General features: G+C 44.9%; 1 protein-coding gene across 1 annotated transcript in view; it reads right to left on the reverse strand.

The window, feature by feature from the left end:
* Nucleotides 1–19011: 19011 nt before the first annotated feature.
* Nucleotides 19012–21166, reverse strand: part of LOC120997842 (latexin-like) — a 37487-nt gene continuing 35332 nt past the window's right edge. The window contains exons 5-6 of the mRNA XM_040428155.1: nucleotides 20219–20281; nucleotides 19012–20132 (exon numbers count right to left, since the gene is read on the reverse strand). Of these exons, the coding sequence (XP_040284089.1) occupies nucleotides 19992–20132; nucleotides 20219–20281 (204 nt within the window). The 3' untranslated portion in view covers nucleotides 19012–19991. The remainder of the gene's footprint in view (nucleotides 20133–20218; nucleotides 20282–21166) is intronic.

Genomic DNA, 21166 nt, shown 5'->3' on the forward strand with positions numbered 1-21166 from the left:
TATTTTTATGCCCAATAGTTTCTGTGTCCTTTTTTCTGTATTATCAGTAATAGCTGTGATTTACTTCCTGTATTTGCATTCTACCGTGCGTTCCACCTCCGACTTTCAGTCATGTGACTTCCGGTTTTTCGACGCGCGGGTATTTAGAGCAACGCTTATTGCATGCTGACATGGACAGAGACCAGACTTTCCATCAAGATGGCCACCACTGCACCACCAATGCTCCTGTGCGGACCCAGACTGATCCCTTATCGTACCCTCTCCAGGCTTGACATCTCATTTGGGATTTGGGGAAGTATAATCATATCCTCCCCTTTATGTCAGCCATTTGATTATCAATATTTAAATGGTGTGTGGTAGAATTTTAAAAGGGTCTCAGTAGTAGCAGCACTGTGGACATTTGGTATGTGATGCAGATGCCCTATATTTGGTCCCAAAGATGTGGGAATTGTCTTTCTTTATGGCCATGAGATTTACCATTATCATTTGGTTACTACAAGAATATAATCTGATTCGAACAGATATTATTGCCTCCATTTCTGTATTGTTTGTTTTTTGTTATATGTGGTCCCCTGATGAACTGACCCCAGAGAACTGTTCAGAGAAACGAGTCGGGACAAAGTTTGCATTCCTGGGACATATAGTATGTGCTCCTTTTTTCCACTGGTGATCAAAACCTGGACGCCACTGGTTTACTTGGGAGCATATATGTATTATGTGTGTTAATTTTTGTTGTAACTTTATTATTTTCTGATACATGTATTGACTTATGACATTACTATTGGACTGTAGTCATACTAGATCTCTTCTCGGGTGGTGGTATCTATCCCCTGTCAGGGACACATAGGGCCTATCAGGAGGTTCCTGCCACAGGACACCCCTATCGGGGCAGCCATTCAGTTTTGCTAGGCAGGGCCTATAGCTTGATAGGGCAAGTGTGAGGGTGAGTCAATTTTCCTTTCCTTGCCCTGCCCAGCCTCATTGTTAATTGCCTTTTAAGGGCACAAATTGGGGGATTTTTAATGATCATCAGTAAAGGTTGCGTTTTACACTGATGAAGGTACTCTGTGATTACATTATAATTAAGTTACACTAGTGACTTCCTGACATCTGATGTCTATATCTATCAAAACTGTGAAAAAGTTGTTTGTGCCAAGAAATTTTAAGCAGATCAAAGTTTCACCTTATCTAGTCCATACCTTACGCACCGCTGCCAGGCACGATAAGTAGCTGGTTATTTTGTCTACTTTTTGCCCCCGCAATGTGCAGACTAATGCTGAGTGATACCTTCCGGTTTTTAGAAGATTTACCTAAAGAGAGAAGATGATGGGGGAGGTTTACGGAGATTGGCATTTCATACATTAGTTCAAACTGCACAGGGGTAAGAGGCACAGACTTTGTAAACAGAGTGTCACAGTCGTTACCTCTGGCTGTGACCTTCCGTCATTGCTTGTTCGGCGCTCCTCGCTGAAGTTCTGTTCCTGTGTCATTTGTGGTTCTTTATGGGTTAACTCCCCTGTGTGCCTATTAGGAGTAAATCCTCTGTCTGCTCCATGGGTGTGGTCTCTCTGCTGCACCCATGGAACCTGTATATAAGGCTGAGGTTTCCTCAGTTCTGTGTCAGCTCTCCTGGTGTGTGTTGTCTTGTCCTGCTCCTGGTTTGTACTCTCTCTCCCATGCTACTGACCCATGGGATCCATGTCTGTCTGTCTGTCTGTGCTCTGTGGGTTTCCCTACTACGTTCTCTTATGTCCTCTTTCCTGTCTTTCTGATATCTGATCTGCCTGTTATGTTTTAGTTACTTTGTGTTTATTCTGATGTCTGTGTTCAGCAAGCCTTTGCAGCAGAGTGGCATGACAAGGCCATGCAGTTTACTACTGGTGGAGAAAGTCCTTCTCTGCTCATTGCCACTCCTGCTCCCTTGCGTGAACTCCTGTTTGTATTATTAGTTGCCCTGTTTTGTATTCATATGTCTGTGTTCAGCAAGCCTTTGCAGCAGAGTGGCATGACAAGGCCATGCAGTTTACTACTGGTGGAGCAAGTCCTTCTCTGCTCATTGCCACTCCTGCTCCCTTGCATGAACTCCTGCTTGTGTTATTATTTGCCCTGTTTTGTATTTACCTGTCTGTTATGTTTGCCTATGTGCCGTCGGTACCTTCTGGTACCTGTTGTCCATTCGCTCCTGCTGTCACTGTCTAGGTCACGCTCCAGAGTGGACCCTGGCAACTTCCTGCGGCTAAGTCTAACCCTACCATCTAGGGCTCTAGTGAAAACCAGGAGTTGCTTAGTTACGCCCCTCTGGAGTATTACTAGACAGTGGCGCAGTGGGGGTTTTCTCCCACTGTGCTGACGGTACATAGAGCTCATGTTTTATCTGTGCTGCTTTCCATGTTTCCGTTTGTGCAATAAACTCTTATGTGTCTGTACCTGATTTCCGTTTGTTTATTGCATGACGACGCGGTGGTCTCTCCTGGGACCTCCAACTCGTGACAGAATGAACAAGTGAACTTTCACAGAGTTTTTTTTGTTCTGTTTTCTGCTTATCTGTGGTGTGTGTGCATTCTGTATTTCTCTTTATGCTACCTGTAGGTATCGGATTTGGTTGCCTTGGTGTACTGGCTGCGGTGTTCTCCGTGTATGCTGGTTGCCAGGGGTGACATCCGGTTTAACCTTTTGAGCTTGCAGTTCTGCCTACGGCCGTGTTTTCCTTTATCGGCGCAGGTATCTGCTTCTGGTCCTGGCCTCCGGAAGGGGGTGTCAGCATGTCTGACCAATCAGTTCTTGGCAGACATGCTATTCTCCGGAGGGAGAGTGGAGGGGGAGGTGTTAGCACACTGCAGTTCACCATGACTTTTGTGGCCGTGTAGGCTGGCTGCATTACTCTTGGCGTACTGGCTGCGTTTACCGTGTAGGCTGGTTGCTATGGGCTGCGTGCTGGCTGCGGTCGTCTTATGTGTTCTGCGTGTGTACCTCTGTACCCCTTTGATTCCGAATTTCTTTGTATTCCAGTCTGGTTCCTGTTTCTGTCCCATGCCTCCGGAAGGGGGTGTCAGCATGTCTGACTAATCAGTTCTTGGCAGACATGTCATTCTCCAGAGGGAGAGTGGAGGGGGAGGTAACTTCTTGGTGCGGTTCACTTGACGTGTATGCCGTGTTGGCTGGCTATCTTCCCCTGGCGTACTGGCTGCGGACCCTCCGTGTAGGCTGGTTTTCAGGGGTTAGGCTGGTTGCGGTCATCGTGTGTGTTCCTGCCCTTGTACCTCGTCACCCCTTTGATTTCTGTCCCCTTGCCTAGTTCTGTTTGGTTTGTTGCCCCACTTCCTCCCGTTTTCTGTTTGGGGGGGGAGGGGGGGGCTTTGAGGGGTGGGAGTGTCACAGTCGTTACCTCTGGCTGTGACCTTCCGTCATTGCTTGTTTGGCGCTCCTCGCTGAAGTTCTGTTCCTGTGTCATTTGTGGTTCTTTATGGGTTAACTCCCCTGTGTGCCTATTAGGAGTTAATCCTCTGTCTGCTCCATGGGTGTGGTCTCTCTGCTGCACCCATGGAACCTGTATATAAGGCTGAGGTTTCCTCAGTTCTGTGTCAGCTCTCCTGGTGTGTGTTGTCTTGTCCTGCTCCTGGTTTGTACTCTCTCTCCCATGCTACTGACCCATGGGATCCATGTCTGGTACCTGTTGTCCATTCGCTCCTGCTGTCACTGTCTAGGTCACGCTCCAGAGTGGATCCTGGCAACTTCCTGCGGCTAAGTCTAACCCTACCATCTAGGGCTCTAGTGAAAACCAGGAGTTGCTTAGTTACGCCCCTCTGGAGTATTACTAGACAGTGGCGCAGTGGGGGTTTTCTCCCACTGTGCTGACGGTACATAGAGCTCATGTTTTATCTGTGCTGCTTTCCATGTTTCCGTTTGTGCAATAAACTCTTATGTGTCTGTACCTGATTTCCGTTTGTTTATTGCATGACGACGCGGTGGTCTCTCCTGGGACCTCCAACTCGTGACACAGAGTTTTCAAGGAAGATGCATTTTTAACCTTTTATGGATATGGCCTTGTTTACAGCCTGTAGATTTTGATGACTTATCCTCAGGATAGGTTATCACTTTCATATTAGTGGGGGGTCCGACACCGTTCAGCTGTTTTTGGCAGCCTTTGGTGGCAGACAGGAGCAGAAGGCTCTGCCCACTCTATAATCACCTACAATCTCCCATTACTGCCAGTCCAACACTGCTCCAGTCCCTACTGCTCTCCACTCCTGTCCCAGATTGACACGTTGGAAATGCCAGGGAAGGACCCCTCATGCCAATTACTGGCTGAGGCCAATTACCTGGTGTTGATTTGCACTATAATTTATACCGGGTTCTGGCCTAAATTACGGTAGGCAAGAAGCCACACTCACTTTTTGGGAAAAGTGCTGAGGGTGGTAGAAAACTACCAAAATGTTGTACCCCAGTTTTCTGACATAACACCATTGATAAAGCCTCTTCCCCGTGTCTCATGGTAAGTCTTTTGAGACAGTGGGCTTAAACCCAGTTTAGAAGACTTTATAGCTTCTAGAGATCACTGGATAATGGAAGGCACAGTAGAAAACTGAATGCAGATCAGTTTAAAGGGAGGCAGGAAGCCAAATACACATCGGACAGATTATGGAGACTAAAGTGGACATTTATCACACCAACAGTGGCGTAATGGTGTCACAAGTCTTGGCTTCACAACTTTTGTGAAGCGAAATTTGCAACTTTTCCCCGCTCATACCCCTTTTCCAAAGTGACAAGAAAATTGGGCATGGTGTGTGGGGGAAAGCAGGCCGGCAGAGCTCATTTATAATTTTCCATGCCAGTTTTTGTTGCATATTCACACATTGCACTGGCTATTGAGTTTGAAAAAAAGCATACACATGCTGCACATATTATTGCCTCCATTTGTGTATTGTTTGTTTTTTGTTATATGTGGTCCCCTGATGAACTGACCCCAGAGAACGGTTCAGAAAAATGTGTCGGGACAAAGTTTTCATTCCTGGGACATATAGTATGTGCTCCTTTTTTCCACTGGTGATCAAAACCTGGACGCCACTGGTTTACTTGGGAGCATATATGTATTATGTGCGATAATTTTTGTTGTAACTTTATTATTTTCTGATACATGCATTGACTTATGACATTACTATTGGACTGTAGTCATACTAGATCTCTTCTCGGGTGGCGGTATCTATCCCCTGTCAGGGACACACGGCCTATCAGGAGGTTCCTGACACAGGATCACCCCTATAGGGGCGGCCATTCCGTTTTGCTAGGCATTCAGATGTATGGAATGGAGTTTTAGTCACAGAAGTTTCTGCTATAAATATGCAAAGTCAATTACATCCTATTTGTATACTCCCTTGCCTGTCCGCTCTGTCCTAGAAACGCTCACAATGACAGGACTAGGTCAGTTGTGGGATTTCTGTGGACACGAGATTCCAGAAGGCAAGGCCAGAGATGCTCACATATAGCAGTCAAACATACATTGCACACACTGCAGGCCCAAGAGTTGAGTAGGAGGAGGCTGAGTAACAGTAAAGGCTCGTGCAGACGAACATTAGGGCTCCACAATATACGAGCACTGACCATGTGCACTCTGTGGTGCAGATGTGGATCAATTGCCTGGAATGGGTCTGCGATCTACCAGATACGGCCACAGATCTCCTCCTATTTTTTGTGGAGTGGAGGCACTACAAATTGCTTCCGTGGGGTTTTGGGTCGGTGCCTCCGCACCGCAAAAGGTAAGACGTCCTATCTTTGGTCGTATTTAGCGATTCGCGGACCTATTCAAGTCAATGCGTCCACATCCACAACAGGAGTGCACACAGACAGTGCTGGTGCATTGAGGTCTGCAGCAAAGGCACGGAGCCCTTAAGTTTGTCTGCATGAGCCCTAAGGCTTTATTCAGATGGCTATAACGATGGCGTATTTTATCGTCCAGGTTATAGCTGAAATCCCAGCTGACCATAGGTCTAATGGCCCTAACAAGCTAAAAAGCACTACTTAGGTCTATTTTGTGGACCAAACGCCCGTAGAAGCCTGTGTCCATGAAAACCAAGGACAAAACATGCATGCCATCTGTTTCATGCATGCCTGAGGGATTAGCCAATATTGTCAGTTCCATATCATTGTGGCGCACCTTTTGCAGTGATTTATGTATTTGTATATTTTCATCCACACACTACTCCATCTTGTGTAGGATGTCTTTGTGGTGCATGTGGTCCGCTGCCGACATCCTCCATTGTATGCATGTTTTGCTGGGGATTGCCGCTAGCAACGGATCACATGCGGAGGAATTGCTCTTCCGGCTATAAACACACTACAGTGTTTGGGGTTTTTAAGCATTTCCTCCCATTTAGGCCACTTTATTTTAGTGATTTTTCTTTATATGTATGGAATGTGCCATTGCGCAATGCTGGTAACATTCTGTTGCACCCGGTGGCCTGTGTCACATGGTCTGTTATAGGTGGGGCTTGCAGCCTTATCATCTCTCCCACTACATGAGTGATCTCACTATGGAGGTATGTGGGAGCTTGGCTGTAAATTAGATCTTAGCACCATTCAGACCGTGTTCACACACCATAGGTAGTCTAGTGGTAGGACCCATGCCACACTGAGATACCTTAATGGTGGTACAAAAGGGCTCCGCTGTGTTCCTGACTGGAATACATTGGCTAAAGTCTCCGTTTTTAACATCAGCTTCAGGGATTAGCCAGTGATGTCAGTTGCATATCATTGTGGTGCACCTTTTGCAGTGATTTATGTATTTGTATATTTTCATCCATACACTACTCCATCTTGTGTAGGATGCCTTTGTGGTGCATGTGGTCCGCTGCCGACATCCTCAATTGTATGCATGTTTTGCTGGGGATTGCCATTAGCAACGGATCACATGCTGAGGAATTGCTCCCCCGGTTATAAAAATGCTACAGTGTTTTTGAGCATTTCCTCCCATTAAGGCCACTTTATTTTAGTGATTTTAGAAGTATGTGTCCATGAAAACCAAGGAAAAAACATGCATGCCATCTGTTTAGTCTGTATTTGAAGGACCATTGCTAGGAGGGCTTGGGAAATCCTGTTTTCAGCCTAGCAGAATAGTGGAAAATAGATAACACAAAACAGGGGGAAAAAATTGACACGAGCCAAAAACAGAGCCTTGATCGACATCTTCACAGACCAAACACTGGTAGTTTTTTCACTGATATCAAACAGACATGAACATGTGAATAAGGCCTAAGGTTAGACCTCTTTCAGGCTCCAACCACACTCAGTGTGAAGTCATGCCCTCCAACTTGTGCCCTTACAGATTCACTGTTTCTTCTGCCCAGAAACTATGTTTTTGGGTGCCGGACAAAAGATACGGTCACCCAATTGTTTTTTTGTATATCGGTGGCCCATTTATATGGGACAATTATCTAAAAAAAAAGGACTCTGCCCTGATCATTGGCCATTCAGAAAAAAAAATTAAGGAATTTACAAGGTAATAAGGTACGGCTAACCAAATATGAGCACAGAATCCATTTTCACATATTTAAAAGAAGACTTTTTATTTGAAATAGTAGACATTTTATCTTTATAGTTTTCTTGTAGATATTTTTACATGAATGGAGGCATCTGAGCAAAGATTAACAGAAAAACAGAGGCTTTATCTGTGACAAAATGTGGCCTACAGCTGCTTCTGAACACACAAGCTGGTCTCTGGATATTGTATGTGGAGAAACCTTTATATATGCTACATATAGACCACATTAATAGAAAGGCTGGTAATATGGTCTCTCCAGGATATACAGCTATATGCATCACTAATCAGTGTGAGAATCCCTTATACTGCTGGTGTGTGTTGGCCACAGCGCTGCTTACGGACATGGCTTTTATAATTTACAGCGTTATTATGCAATTATCCTATGTGTGTGTATTCAGTGCCTTGTATTGCCTAGCACCACATTGATACGTATATTCACAGTGCCAAACAAGACACGCACAAAGATCTATAAGGATGGCCACTAGCAGATGATGCTGTCACCTAGATCCACATGCTGTATATAGTGTTTGTTTGCTTTTGTATTGCAGCCGTGGTAGCTTTCACCTGTACGTATTTTATATTGCATGGAATTGCTGGTCTAACTTTGCAGCCTACGTCCACAGTACACCGAACATGTACTTCCTCCTGAAGGTCCACAAGATGGTCGCTTGCATTGCATGTATGTTTCTGTTTTGCTTTAAAGGGGTTTTCCGGGACTCCTATATTATAATATATATATATATATATATATACATACACTCACCTAAAGAATTATTAGGAACACCTGTTCTATTTCTCATTAATGCAATTATCTAGTCAACCAATCACATGGCAGTTGCTTCAATGCATTTAGGGGTGTGGTCCTGGTCAAGACAATTTCCTGAATTCCAAACTGAATGTCAGAATGGGAAAGAAAGGTGATTTAAGCAATTTTGAGCGTGGCATGGTTGTTGGTGCCAGACGGTCCGGTCTGAGTATTTCACAATCTGCTCAGTTACTGGGGTTTTCACGCACAACCATTTCTAGGGTTTACAAAGAATGGTGTGAAAAGGGAAAAACATCCAGTATGCGGCAGTCCTGTGGGCAAAAATGCCTTGTGGATGCTAGAGGTCAGAGGAGAATGGGCCAACTGATTCAAGCTGATAGAAGAGCAACGTTGACTGAAATAACCACTCGTTACAACCGAGGTATGCAGCAAAGCATTTGTGAAGCCACAACACGCACAACCTTGAGGCGGATGGGCTACAACAGCAGAAGACCCCACCGGGTACCACTCATCTCCACTACAAATAGGAAAAAGAGGCTACAATTTGCACGAGCTCACTAAAATTGGACTGTTGAAGACTGGAAAAATGTTGCCTGGTCTGATGAGTCTCGATTTCTGTTGAGACATTCAAATGGTAGAGTCCGAATTTGGCGTAAACAGAATGAGAACATGTATCCATCATGCCTTGTTACCACTGTGCAGGATGGTGGTGGTGGTGGTGTAATGGTGTGGGGGATGTTTTCTGGGCACACTTTAGGCCCCTTAGTGCCAATTGGGCATCGTTTAAATGCCACGGGCTACCTGAGTATTGTTTCTGACCATGTCCATCCCTTTATGACCACCATGTACCCATCCTCTGATGGCTACTTCCAGCAGGATAATGCACCATGTCACAAAGCTCGAATCATTTCAAATTGGTTTCTTGAACATGACAATGAGTTCACTGTACTAAAATGGCCCCCACAGTCACCAGATCTCAACCCAATAGAGCATCTTTGGGATGTGGTGGAACGGGAGCTTCGTGCCCTGGATGTGCATCCCTCAAATCTCCATCAACTGCAAGATGCTATCCTATCAATATGGGCCAACATTTCTAAAGAATGCTATCAGCACCTTGTGGAATCAATGCCACGTAGAATTAAGGCAGTTCTGAAGGCAAAAGGGGGTCCAACACCGTATTAGTATTGTGTTCCTAATAATTCTTTAGGTGAGTGTGTGTGTGTGTGTGTGTATATATATATATATATATATAACACACATACATACAGGTGAAACTCGAAAAATTTGAATATCGTGCAAAAGTTCATTTATTTCAGTAATGCAACTTAAACGGTGAAACTAACATATGAGATAGACTCATTACATGCAAAGCGAGATATTTCAAGCCTTTATTTGTTATAATTTGGATGATTATGGTTTACAGCTTATGAAAACCCCAAATTCACAATCTCAGAAAATTAAAATATTACATGAAATCAATAAAAAAAGGATGTTAAATAGAAAAATGTAGGACCTCTGAAAAGTACAGTGTAATCATGCATATGTACTCAGTACTTGGTTTGGACCCCTTTTGCATTAATTACTGCCTCAATGCGGCATGGCATGGATGCTATCAGCCTATGGCACTGCTGAGGTGTTATGGAAGACCAGGATGCTTCAATAGCAGCCTTCAGCTTGTCTGCATTGTTCGGTCTCATGTGTCTCATCTTTCTCTTGGCAATGCCCCATAGATTCTCTATGTGGTTCAGGTCAGGCGAGTTTGCTCGCCAATCAAGCACAGTAATCCCATGGTCATTGAACCAGGTTTTGGTACTTTTGGCAGTGTGGGCAGGTGCCAAGTCCTGCTGGAAAATTAAGTCACCATCTCCATAAAGCTCGTCTGCGGAAGGAAGCATGAAGTGCTCCAAAATCTCCTGGCAGACGGCTGTGTTGACTCTGGACTTAACGAAGCACAGTGGACCAATACCAACAGATGACATGGCTCCCCAAATCAAAACAGACTGTGGAAACTTTACACTGGACTTCAAGCATCTTGCATTGTGTGCCTCTCCATTCTTCCTCCAGACTCTGGGTCCTTTGTTTCCAAATGAGATGCAAAAGTTGCTCTCATCAGAAAAGAGGACTTTGGACCACTGAGCAACAGACCAGTTTCTTTTAAATTTAGCCCCGGTAAGACGCTTCTGACATTGTTTGTTGTTCAGGAGAGGCTTGACAAGAGGAATACGACATTTGAAGCCCATGCCCAGGATCCGTCTGTGTGTGGTGGCTCTTGATGCACTAACTCTAGCCTCAGTCCACTCCTTGTGAAAGTCCCCAACACTTTTGAATGGCCTTTTCCTGACAATCCTCTCCAGGCCGCGGTCATCCCTGCTGCTTGTGCACCTTTTTCTTCCACACTTGCCCCTTCCACATAACTTTCTATTAATGTGCTTTGATACAGCACTTTAAGAACATCCAACTTCTTTTGCTATTACCTTTTGAGGTTTTCCGTCCTTATGGAGGGTGTCAATGATGCTTTTCTGCACAACTGTCAGGTCAGCAGTCTTTACCATGATTGTGATTCCTACTGAACCAGACTGAGAGACAATTGAAAGGCTCAGGAACCCTTTGCAGGTGTTATGGATTAATTAGCTGACTAGAGTGTGACACTGAGCCTAGAATATAGAACCTTTTCAGAATATTCTACTTTTCTGAGATAGTGAATTTGGGGTTTTCATAGGCTGTAAGCCATAATCATCCAAATTATAACAAATAAGGCTTGAAATATCTTGCTTTGCATGTAATGAGTCTCTCATATATTAGTTTCACCTTTTGAGTTGCATTACTGAAATAAATTAAATAAATGAACTTTTGCACAATATTCTAATTTTTCGAGTTTCATAGATAGATATATATATGAGACATACACTACCATCAGGATAGGTCATCAATATGTGATCTGTGGGGGTCCAACAACCAGCACCAGTGTTGAGCGAACTTTGTGTTTCAAGTTCGGTGTACAAGGTGCGGGTTATCTAAGAATTCCGTTATGGATTCCGCTACTACAGACCATAATTTATGGTCCATGGTAGCGAAATCCATAATGGAATTGTTAGATAACTCGAACCTTGAATGCCGAACTTGAAGCACAAAGTTCGCTCACTAACCAAGAACAGCACATACAGGGGCTGTGCTTGGCATTGCAACTCAGGCCCATTCACTTGAATGGGACTGAGATCCAGATAGGCAATTTGACCTATGATGTCATTGGCCTAGGAAGTGTCACGGCTGTATGTGAGCAACAATAGTATACACAGTAAAAGAGCTACTGACCGGACCCAAACTAGGGAGGATAAAGGGTGACGCCTGTCAGACCCTCAAAGCTCTCCCTATTCTGCTAAAGCACATGCCCGGATCCAAATGGCGGAACGAGGCATGCCCACGTGCCTAAGACTGATGACCACTGTAACCCCTACAATAGTGGAAGGGGCACGGCCACCGGTGCCCTACTCAGTATATGGAGGGAACCGTGGCCACCTCAGATCCAGTCAGAAAATAATCAGGTAAACAACAAAGTCTGTACACTTAGCTGAAGGTGTTGCAGCCGCAGAGAAGACGGATCCAAGGACAGCTGGCAATATCCGGAGTTCTTGTAGCTATCAGTTCACTGGACCTGTGTTCTGCTGCAGCAAGTGAAGATACTAAAGCAAGAGCTACAACTGAAATGAGAACTATAATCCATGCCCTACAAAAGGAGGAGGGGTGATATAAAGAGAGGGAAATCAAACGCATGAGGAACAGCTCGGAGGAAGGAAACCAAAAGTAAACAGAGCAGTGAGAACTCCTCCCAGCTCTAGTAGTGACATCATCACAGGGGTGGAGAAACAGAGCTGTGAGAACGTCCCAAAGCTCTGGTAGTGACAGTACCCCCCCCTCTACGGGTGGACTCCGGACACCCAGGACCCACCTTCTCAGGATGAGCCCTATGAAATGCCCTGATGAGGCGAGTGGCTTTAATGTCCGACACCGGAACCCACATCCTCTCCTCAGGACCATAACCCCTCCAATGAACGAGGTACTGAAGAGAACCGCGGACAATGCGAGAGTCCACAATTCTGGAAACCTCAAACTCCAGATTGCCATCAACCAAAATCGGAGGAGGAGGCAAAGAGGAGGGTACCGTGGGCTGGACATATGGTTTTAAGAGAGATCTGTGAAATACATTATGTATCTTCCAAACCCGTGGAAGATCAAGACGAAAGGCAACAGGATTGATGACTGACAAGATTTTTTAAGGCCCAATAAACTTGGGACCCAATTTCCAGGAGGGAACCTTCAGTTTAATATTTCTTGTAGACAACCACACCAGATCACCCACATTCAGGTCCGGACCAGGCACACGTCTCTTATCAGCCACACGCCTATACCTCTCACTCATCTTTTTAAGATTACTCTGAATCTTTTGCCAAATGGTAGACAAAGACGAGGAAAATCTCTCCTCCTCAGGTAAACCAGAAAGAGCCCCTCCCGAGAATGTCCCAAACTGCGGATGGAACCCATATGCACCAAAGAATGGTGACTTATCAGAAGATTCCTGACGACGGTTGTTCAGAGCAAACTCAGCAAGAGGGAGAAATGAACACCAATCCTCCTGGTTCTCTGCCACAAAACAGCGCAAATATGTCTCCAGATTCTGATTGAGGCGCTCAGTCTGACCATTCGACTGCGGGTGAAAAGCAGAATAGAAGGACAGCCGAACCCCCAGGCGAGAACAGAAAGCCTTCCAGAACCTGGACACAAACTGCGTGCCTCTATCGGAAACAATATCAGAGGGAATGCCGTGCAATTTAACAATATGGTCGACAAAAGCTTGCGCCAACGTTTTAGCATTGGGTAAACCAGGGAAAGGTACGAAATGAGCCATCTTGCTAAAACGGTCCACCACCACCAGGATCACCGACTTCCCCGAGGAACGAGGAAGATCCGTGATAAAGTCCATGGACAGGTGTGTCCAAGGACGGGAAGGTATGGGTAACGGGAGAAGGGAACCTGAAGGCCGTGAACGAGGGACCTTAGCGCGAGCGCACGTCTCACAAGCAGCCACAAAACCCTCCACCGACTTACGAAGAGCCGGCCACCAAAATCTCCGAGCAATGAGATCTACCGTGGCTCTACTCCCGGGGTGACCAGCAAGAACCGTATCATGATGCTCCTTAAAGAGTTTGTGACGTAGCTCAGGAGGCACGAACAACTTCCCAGAAGGACAACGGGCAGGTGTCTCAGTCTGGGCAGCCTGGACCTCGGCCTCCAAATCGGAATATAGAGCAGAAACAACTACCCCCTCCGCCAAAATGGGACCCGGGTCCTCAGAGTTTCCTCCTCCCGGAAAACAGCGAGAGAGAGCATCAGCCTTCACATTTTTTATCCCAGGTCGGAATGTAACAACAAAATTGAATCTGGAGAAGAACAGAGACCATCTGGCCTGTCTCGGATTCATACGCCTGGCCGACTCCAAGTATGCCAGATTCTTATGGTCGGTAAAAAACGGTGATAGGGTGCCTGGCCCCCTCCAACCAATGGCGCCATTCCTCGAAAGCCAACTTGATGGCCAACAACTCCCTATCTCCCACATCATAGTTTCTCTCTGCCGGGGAGAGTTTTTTAGAGAAAAAGGCACAGGGTCGCCATTTGGCAGGAGAAGGGCCCTGGGACAAAACCGCACCCACACCCACCTCGGAAGCATCCACCTCAACAATAAAAGGTAAGGAAACATCGGGATGCACCAAGACGGGAGCAGACGCAAAACTCTCTTTAATCTTAGAAAAGGCTGCAAGCGCCTCCTCCGACCAAGAGGAAAAATCCGCCCCCTTTTTTGTCATGTCAGTGAGGGGTTTGACAACAGAGGAATAATTCAAAATGAACTTTCTGTAATAGTTCGCAAAACCCAGAAAGCGCATCAATGCCTTCTGATTCTCAGGAAGCTCCCACTCAAGTACAGCACGGACCTTCTCCGGATCCATGCGAAAACCAGAAGCAGAGAGGAGAAAACCCAGAAATTGAATCTCCGATACCATAAAAAGACATTTCTCCAGCTTGGCGTACAATTTATTTTCCCGCAGAATCTGCAGAACCTGAAAAAGATGATCCTGATGGGTCTGAACATCAGGGGAAAAAATCAAAATATCATCAAGATACACCAATACAAATTTCCCCATTAAATGGTAGAAAATACTAATAACAAAATGCTGAAAGACGGCCGGAGCATTCATCAGGCCGAAAGGCATAACAAGATTTTCGAAATGCCCGTTAGGGGTATTAAAGGCCGTTTTCCATTCATCCCCCTCTCTGACCCTGACCAGGTTGTACGCGCCTCTCAAATCCAATTTGGAAAACACCTTGGCCCCAACAATTTGGTTGAAGAGGTCCGGGATCAGAGGAAGGGGATAGGGATCGCGAATCGTGATACGGTTCAGCTCCCTAAAATCTAGGCAAGGTCTCAGAGAGCCATCTTTTTTTTTAACAAAAAAAAAAAAAACGCGGCCACAGGTGACTTTGAGGGACGAATATGCCCCTTCTCGAGACTCTCGGAGATATAAGTTCGCATTGCGATTCTTTCCGGTTGTGAGAGATTGTAGAGGCGTGCTTTTGGCAGCTTGGCGCCGGGAATGAGGTTAATGGGACAGTCAAACTCCCGGTGAGGAGGTAGCTCCTGAACACCGCTCTCGGAACACACGTCCGAGAAATCAGAGAGAAATGATGGCACAGTTTTAGTAGACACCTCTGCAAAAGTCGCTGTGAGACAATTCTCTCTACAAAAGTCACTCCACTCATTTATTTGCCTTTCTTGCCAATCAATAGTGGGGTTATGTCTAGTGAGCCAGGGTAACCCCAAAACTAGAGGAGAAGGCAATCCGTTAAGGACAAAACAAGATATATCCTCCACATGAGTGTCACCTACAGCTAGCCGGATATTGTGAACAATGCCCTTCAGAGATCTCTGTGAGAGTGGAGCAGAGTCAATAGCAAAAACAGGTATATCCTTTTCTAATGTGCAAACCTGAAAACCATGCATGGCTACAAATTGAGTGTCAATAAGATTGACGGCCGCTCCACTATCGACAAAAATCTCACAAGAAATGACTTTGCTCTCTAGCGCTACCCTGGCAGACAGGAGAAAACGGGAACTGCAGGTCAGAGGAAAAGCATCAATTCCTACATCAACTTTGCCCAAAGTAGCAGATGAAGCAGAATTTGATGATTTACCTTTTGAGGTTTTTCTCTTATTATCGCTCTTAGTACAGTTCAAGAATCTCCTAGACGGACAAACATTTGCCAAATGACCTATGCCCCCACAACAAAAACACACCATACTCTGAGGACTAAATCCTCTTTTATCAGGGGCAAGTCGACCTAGCTGCATGGGCTCCTCCTCAGAGGGGAGCGAGACAGGATGAGGCCCCTGCACACTGAATGAGTCCGCACCACTGCCCCTAGACTGACAATGGCAGGACAGAGAGGTCTCGTTTCTTTTTCTTAGACGCCTGTCAAGGCGTACCGCCAATGACATGGCAGACTCTAAGGACGTTGGTCTCTCATGGAAAGCAAACGCATCTTTCAATCTCTCTGAGAGACCATGACAGAACTGACTCCGGAGTGCAGCATCATTCCAACCCGAATCAGCTGCCCATCTCCGAAATTCAGAACAATAAAGCTCCGCAGACAGTTTGTTCTGGCATAAAACACGTAAGTTAGATTCGGCCAGAGCAACACGATCCGGGTCATCATAAATCTGCCCCAGGGCCACAAAAAATCTTTCCACGGATCGAAGGGAGGGATCCCCTGATGGCAGCGAAAAAGCCCAAGTCTGAGCATTACCCCTGAGCAGGGAGATGACAATCCTCACCCTCTGCTTCTCTTTACCAGAGGAGTGGGGACACAAGCAAAAATGGAGTTTGCATGCCTCTCTGAAGCGAACAAAATTCTCACTGCCCCCGGAGAACGTTTCCGGAAGTGAGACCTTTGGCTCGCAACAGACTCCATGAGCCGGAGCAGAGCCCAATGCTTGAAGCTGAGTCATAGATTGACGGAGATCCGCTACCTCCAAAGAAAGACCCTGCATGCGGTCAACCAGGCCAGATAGCGGATCCATGTCAAAAAAGGACGGTTTTGGTGGATTATAATGTCACGGCTGTATGTGAGCAACAATAGTATACACAGTAAAAGAGCTACTGACCGGACCCAAACTAGGGAGGATAAAGGGTGACCCCTGTCAGACCCTCAAAGCTCTCCCTATTCTGCTAAAGCACATGCCCGGATCCAAATGGCGGAACGAGGCATGCCCACGTGCCTAAGACTGATGACCACTGTAACCCCTACAATAGTGGAAGGGGCACGGCCACCGGTGCCCTACTCAGTATATGGAGGGAACCGTGGCCACCTCAGATCCAGTCAGAAAATAATCAGGTAAACAACAAAGTCTGTACACTTAGCTGAAGGTGTTGCAGCCGCAGAGAAGACGGATCCAAGGACAGCTGGCAATATCCGAAGTGCTTGCTGCAGCAGAACACAGGTCCAGTGAACTGATAGCTACAAGTGAAGATACTAAAGCAAGAGCTACAACTGAAATGAGAACTATAATCCACGCCCTACAAAAGGAGGAGGGGTGATATAAAGAGAGGGAAATCAAACGCATGAGGAACAGCTGGGAGGAAGGAAACCAAAAGTAAACAGAGCAGTGAGAACTCCTCCCAGCTCTAGTAGTGACATCATCACAGGGGTGGAGAAACAGAGCTGTGAGAACGTCCCAAAGCTCTGGTAGTGACAGGAAGATACTGCAAAAGTCACTCTTCAAACAGCTGATCAGCAGAGGTGCCGGACCCCCACCAGTTAGATATTGATAACCTATCTATCCTAAGGACAGGTCGTCAATATATCAATCCCGGAAAACCCGGTTCATATTGATTTTCTGTAAGGCCGTTTTGACATTTTGTTCTGCAGTGTGCATCCACCTTAGTGACATCTGTCACGTATAAGCTTCTAGGTAAAAAAAAAAAACATATACAGTGATCCCTCAAGATACAATGGCCTCAAAATACTATATTTTCAACATGCGATGGGTCAGAAAAGACCATTGTAAGTTGAAACTAGACTCAACATACAATGCCTCCGACTCAGATCCAACCAATCCAGGCCAATTCTCTGATAAATAGCTGGATTAGATTCTAGTTAGCAGCTATTCCTGGCTGTAATATGCAAGGACTTGATTTACCAGTCTTAGTTATCTGCTTATTTTCTTAAATCTTTATTTTCTCTTATCTTGGATGACATTTTGGGGCTTTGAAACAGATTACTCAACTTACACTGGTTTCAACATACAATGGTCGTCCTGGAACCAATTAATATTGTAACTTGAGGGACCACTTCTGTAGGTTTGTTACTTGATATCTCTGTATGGATTAGCGCAGTCTGTTGTACTGTTCTATACAGTAAAAGAATGGCAGCACTTATGTATACCAGCTGAACAGAGGTCAGAAGGACACTCTCCGTCCAGTTAATGGGGCTTTCACATATATGGAAAACAAGTCAGTGAATTGGAGTCAGAAAAAAGCCTAAGGCCACATTCACACTTGTGTATTTTGGTCACTATTTTGCATCAACAATTTTAAGCACAAGAAGTGGGTTCAAAACACAGAAGCAATGAAAGTCTTTCCATACATGTTTTCTCTGTAGGTTCCACTCCTGATGCAAAATGCTAACCAAATACGGACCACGTGACAGTGGCCTTACCCTTACTTGTGACTATGGGTTGTGGTAAAAAAGTGACCATTGGATAATGGTAATAACAAAAATGAAGGAGATCAAAACTACTGTAAAGGAACACTGGTTTAGTTGCCGATAGCAACCAATCAGATTCTACCTTTCATTTTTCAGAGCTGTTTTGGAAAATGAAAGGATCAATCTGATTGGTTGCTATGGGCAACTAAGCCAGTTTTCCTTTGAAACCAGTTTTGATAAATCTCCCCCAATATGTCTACCTCTATAGTTGTCTTTTTTGCCTTTATGAAATTACCTTCATTAGTCTTTTTGCACATATAATTTTCATGTTCAAGTAGAGATAAAAATGAAAGGGTTTGTCAGCCATCACTAAATATTTTTATTTATTTTAATTTTTTTATTCTATAATGGGATTTTAGCAAATTTCTAATATACTTTGCATTTCAACTTTTTTACCATTTTCAAAATCTCTGCTTGCTGTCAATAAATCATAACAGTAAAACAGTCAATGTTTACATCTAAAGGCTGAAAACCTGCCCCGATCATGTGGACTTATTACAAGAGGGTATTCTGATACACACAGAGTTCTGCATCTGTATCACTTAAAGGGGTTGTCCAGGATTAGAAAAGCATGCCTGCTTTCATTCAAAAAAAGCAAAACCCCTGCACTTAGTTTGGTTCTGGTACTGCAGCTCGGCTCCAATGGGGCACAGCTACAATACCGCACACAACCAGCGGACAGGGGTGGTGCTGTCTTTAGAAGACAAGCCCTTTAAGGGACCATTCACACATCCGTATGTGTTTTGTGGATCCGCAAAACACGGACACCGGCAATGTGCGTTCCACATTTTGCAGACCGCACATCGCCAGCACTCTCATAGAAAATGCTTTTTCTTGTCCGCAATTGCGGACAATAATAGGACATGTTCTATTTTTTGGCGGAACGGAAGTGCGGCTCCGCAAATGTGGATGCGGACAGCACATTCCAGCCCCATTGAAAATGAATGGGTCCGCACCTGTTCCGCAAAATTGCAGAGCGGATGCGGACCAATTTTGCGGACGTGTGAATGGACCCTCAGTATGATTAGGACAGGCTTTTACCCATGAAATGTATACAATGGTATTTATCCATTCACAAGCAGTATGCAGAGATTGCATTATATATTTCCATAAAACCCATCGGCACTGCCATACAACCAACAATTTATTTTTTGTGCCGGGACCTATACACAATGGAATAAAAAAAAAAAATCTTAAAAGATTTGTCTTCAAAATTTCTACTCTGTATCCATCTGCATTTACTTACATGCTGCCTATTTATTTTGTGCTGCCGAATCTTAAATGACTTTTCTAACATTGATATAGGATTTCCAGTATATGGCGTGTATACCTTCCACAGCATATCAGCTTTGGCAGCCATGAGTGGTATGGTGCCATGGTTATAGCATGTATATACACTGCAGCCATTATACCACACTGCCCACCTGGTTTGTTAATATGGTGGAAAATGCCTGTAGACCACATGACAGGTGGCAGAGAGGTGACTACAGCATTTGTCTCAATGTCATCCTGAAGCATATGACACAGCTCTGCTGGAAATCTGAGCTGCGCAGCAGTGACATTACATGGTGCTCCTCTACATTGAGGACTACATTACGGCCTGGATGAAACTAAAGACTCTTCCTGCCCTAACTCTGTAAGTAAATGATCATAATTCACATTCATGCGACCAAATTCTGCCACGTTATATGTTTCATCTTATGTTCATGGATGCCTCTAAAAGTAACATGAGAAATGTGAGAAAAGCTGGAATCTATAGTATATATAAAATATTCAACATGTCCCAAAAAAAAAAAAAAAAACAGCTCCCCCTCCCACCTTACACAAAATAAATTCTCAGAAATGACCCCTTCATTATGAAATCTAAAAATATTTTTTTTATTTAAAATTTCCTAGGGAAGCTGATCCATCCTCTGACTTGTTGCCGGATCCATTTTCTGAATCTTCACTACAATTATAGTCCACTTTGGGTGGCTTTCCAGGAATCCAGACAACATGGATACTACAAGACACCAATTCCTGGAAACAGAAGTAAAGGGTTAAATGACAGGCGTAATGGAAGGCCTAAGATGTATCATGCACTCTATCAGTAGATGGCCACTTACCTCTGATGGTCTTTCATGAAGAGTGAGGTCATAGTCAAAAGCGATTAAATTGTCCATTCGAAGCTGAAAACAAATGAAATCATTAGTAATGGTCTCTTTTTTTGGACAGTGGCATGGTTCACCATTTTCTTTTACATGTCAAACTAATATACTGAGAGGTGGACACTTGGACGGATGATACTAATAATGGCCACCTACAAGTACATTAGGCTCTGACCGATTACAACCCTACAATGTTCTCATTATAATCCACCCTAGAGTACTATCCTTATTCTAACTATATAACAATGACATCACATTGACCTGTGAAACACATTGACTTGTGAGATATTCAAAAAGTTAACAGTGTCTCACTCAACTGTCCAGGACTGGGGCCACATGAACCAGCTTTGCCCAATCTAGAAGATACTGAGGACTTTACACTCAATACATGCTTTGGGGCCCTTGGAGAGAGGGAGCTCAGCCCTGGTCAGAGTCATCCCTGTGAGGATTCTCTTTTAGGGCTCATGCGCATGACCGTTGTTTTGCGGTCTGCAAATTACTGGATCGGCAAAAACACGGATATTCTGCGGAATGGAACAACTGGCCCAAACCAGTCCTATTCTTGTCTATAATGCGGACAATAATAGAACATCAGGGCTCCAGATGGCGACCAAAATGGTCGCCAATGCGACTTAGAATTGCAAAATGGAAACAAGACTACAAAGCCTAGACCCTCCGCTGCTCTGCCTCTTTCACACACACACGAGTTGAACTGACATGAAATGCTCTGCTGTCAGCGTGTGCCATGTTCTCCTCAACAGCACAGTGGAGAAGGAGGCAGTCCCTCCCCCCTGTGCCGCTGCCACCAAGGAACTGATGGCAGGGAGGAGGGGCAATGAATATAGTTTATGCCTGAATACAAACGCAGGCTGCGGGTGCCGGCCATATCTCATACCCCGTACCCAG

The sequence above is a fragment of the Bufo bufo genome, chromosome 4, assembly GCF_905171765.1.
Source record: "Bufo bufo chromosome 4, aBufBuf1.1, whole genome shotgun sequence".
NCBI lineage: Eukaryota > Metazoa > Chordata > Amphibia > Anura > Bufonidae > Bufo > Bufo bufo.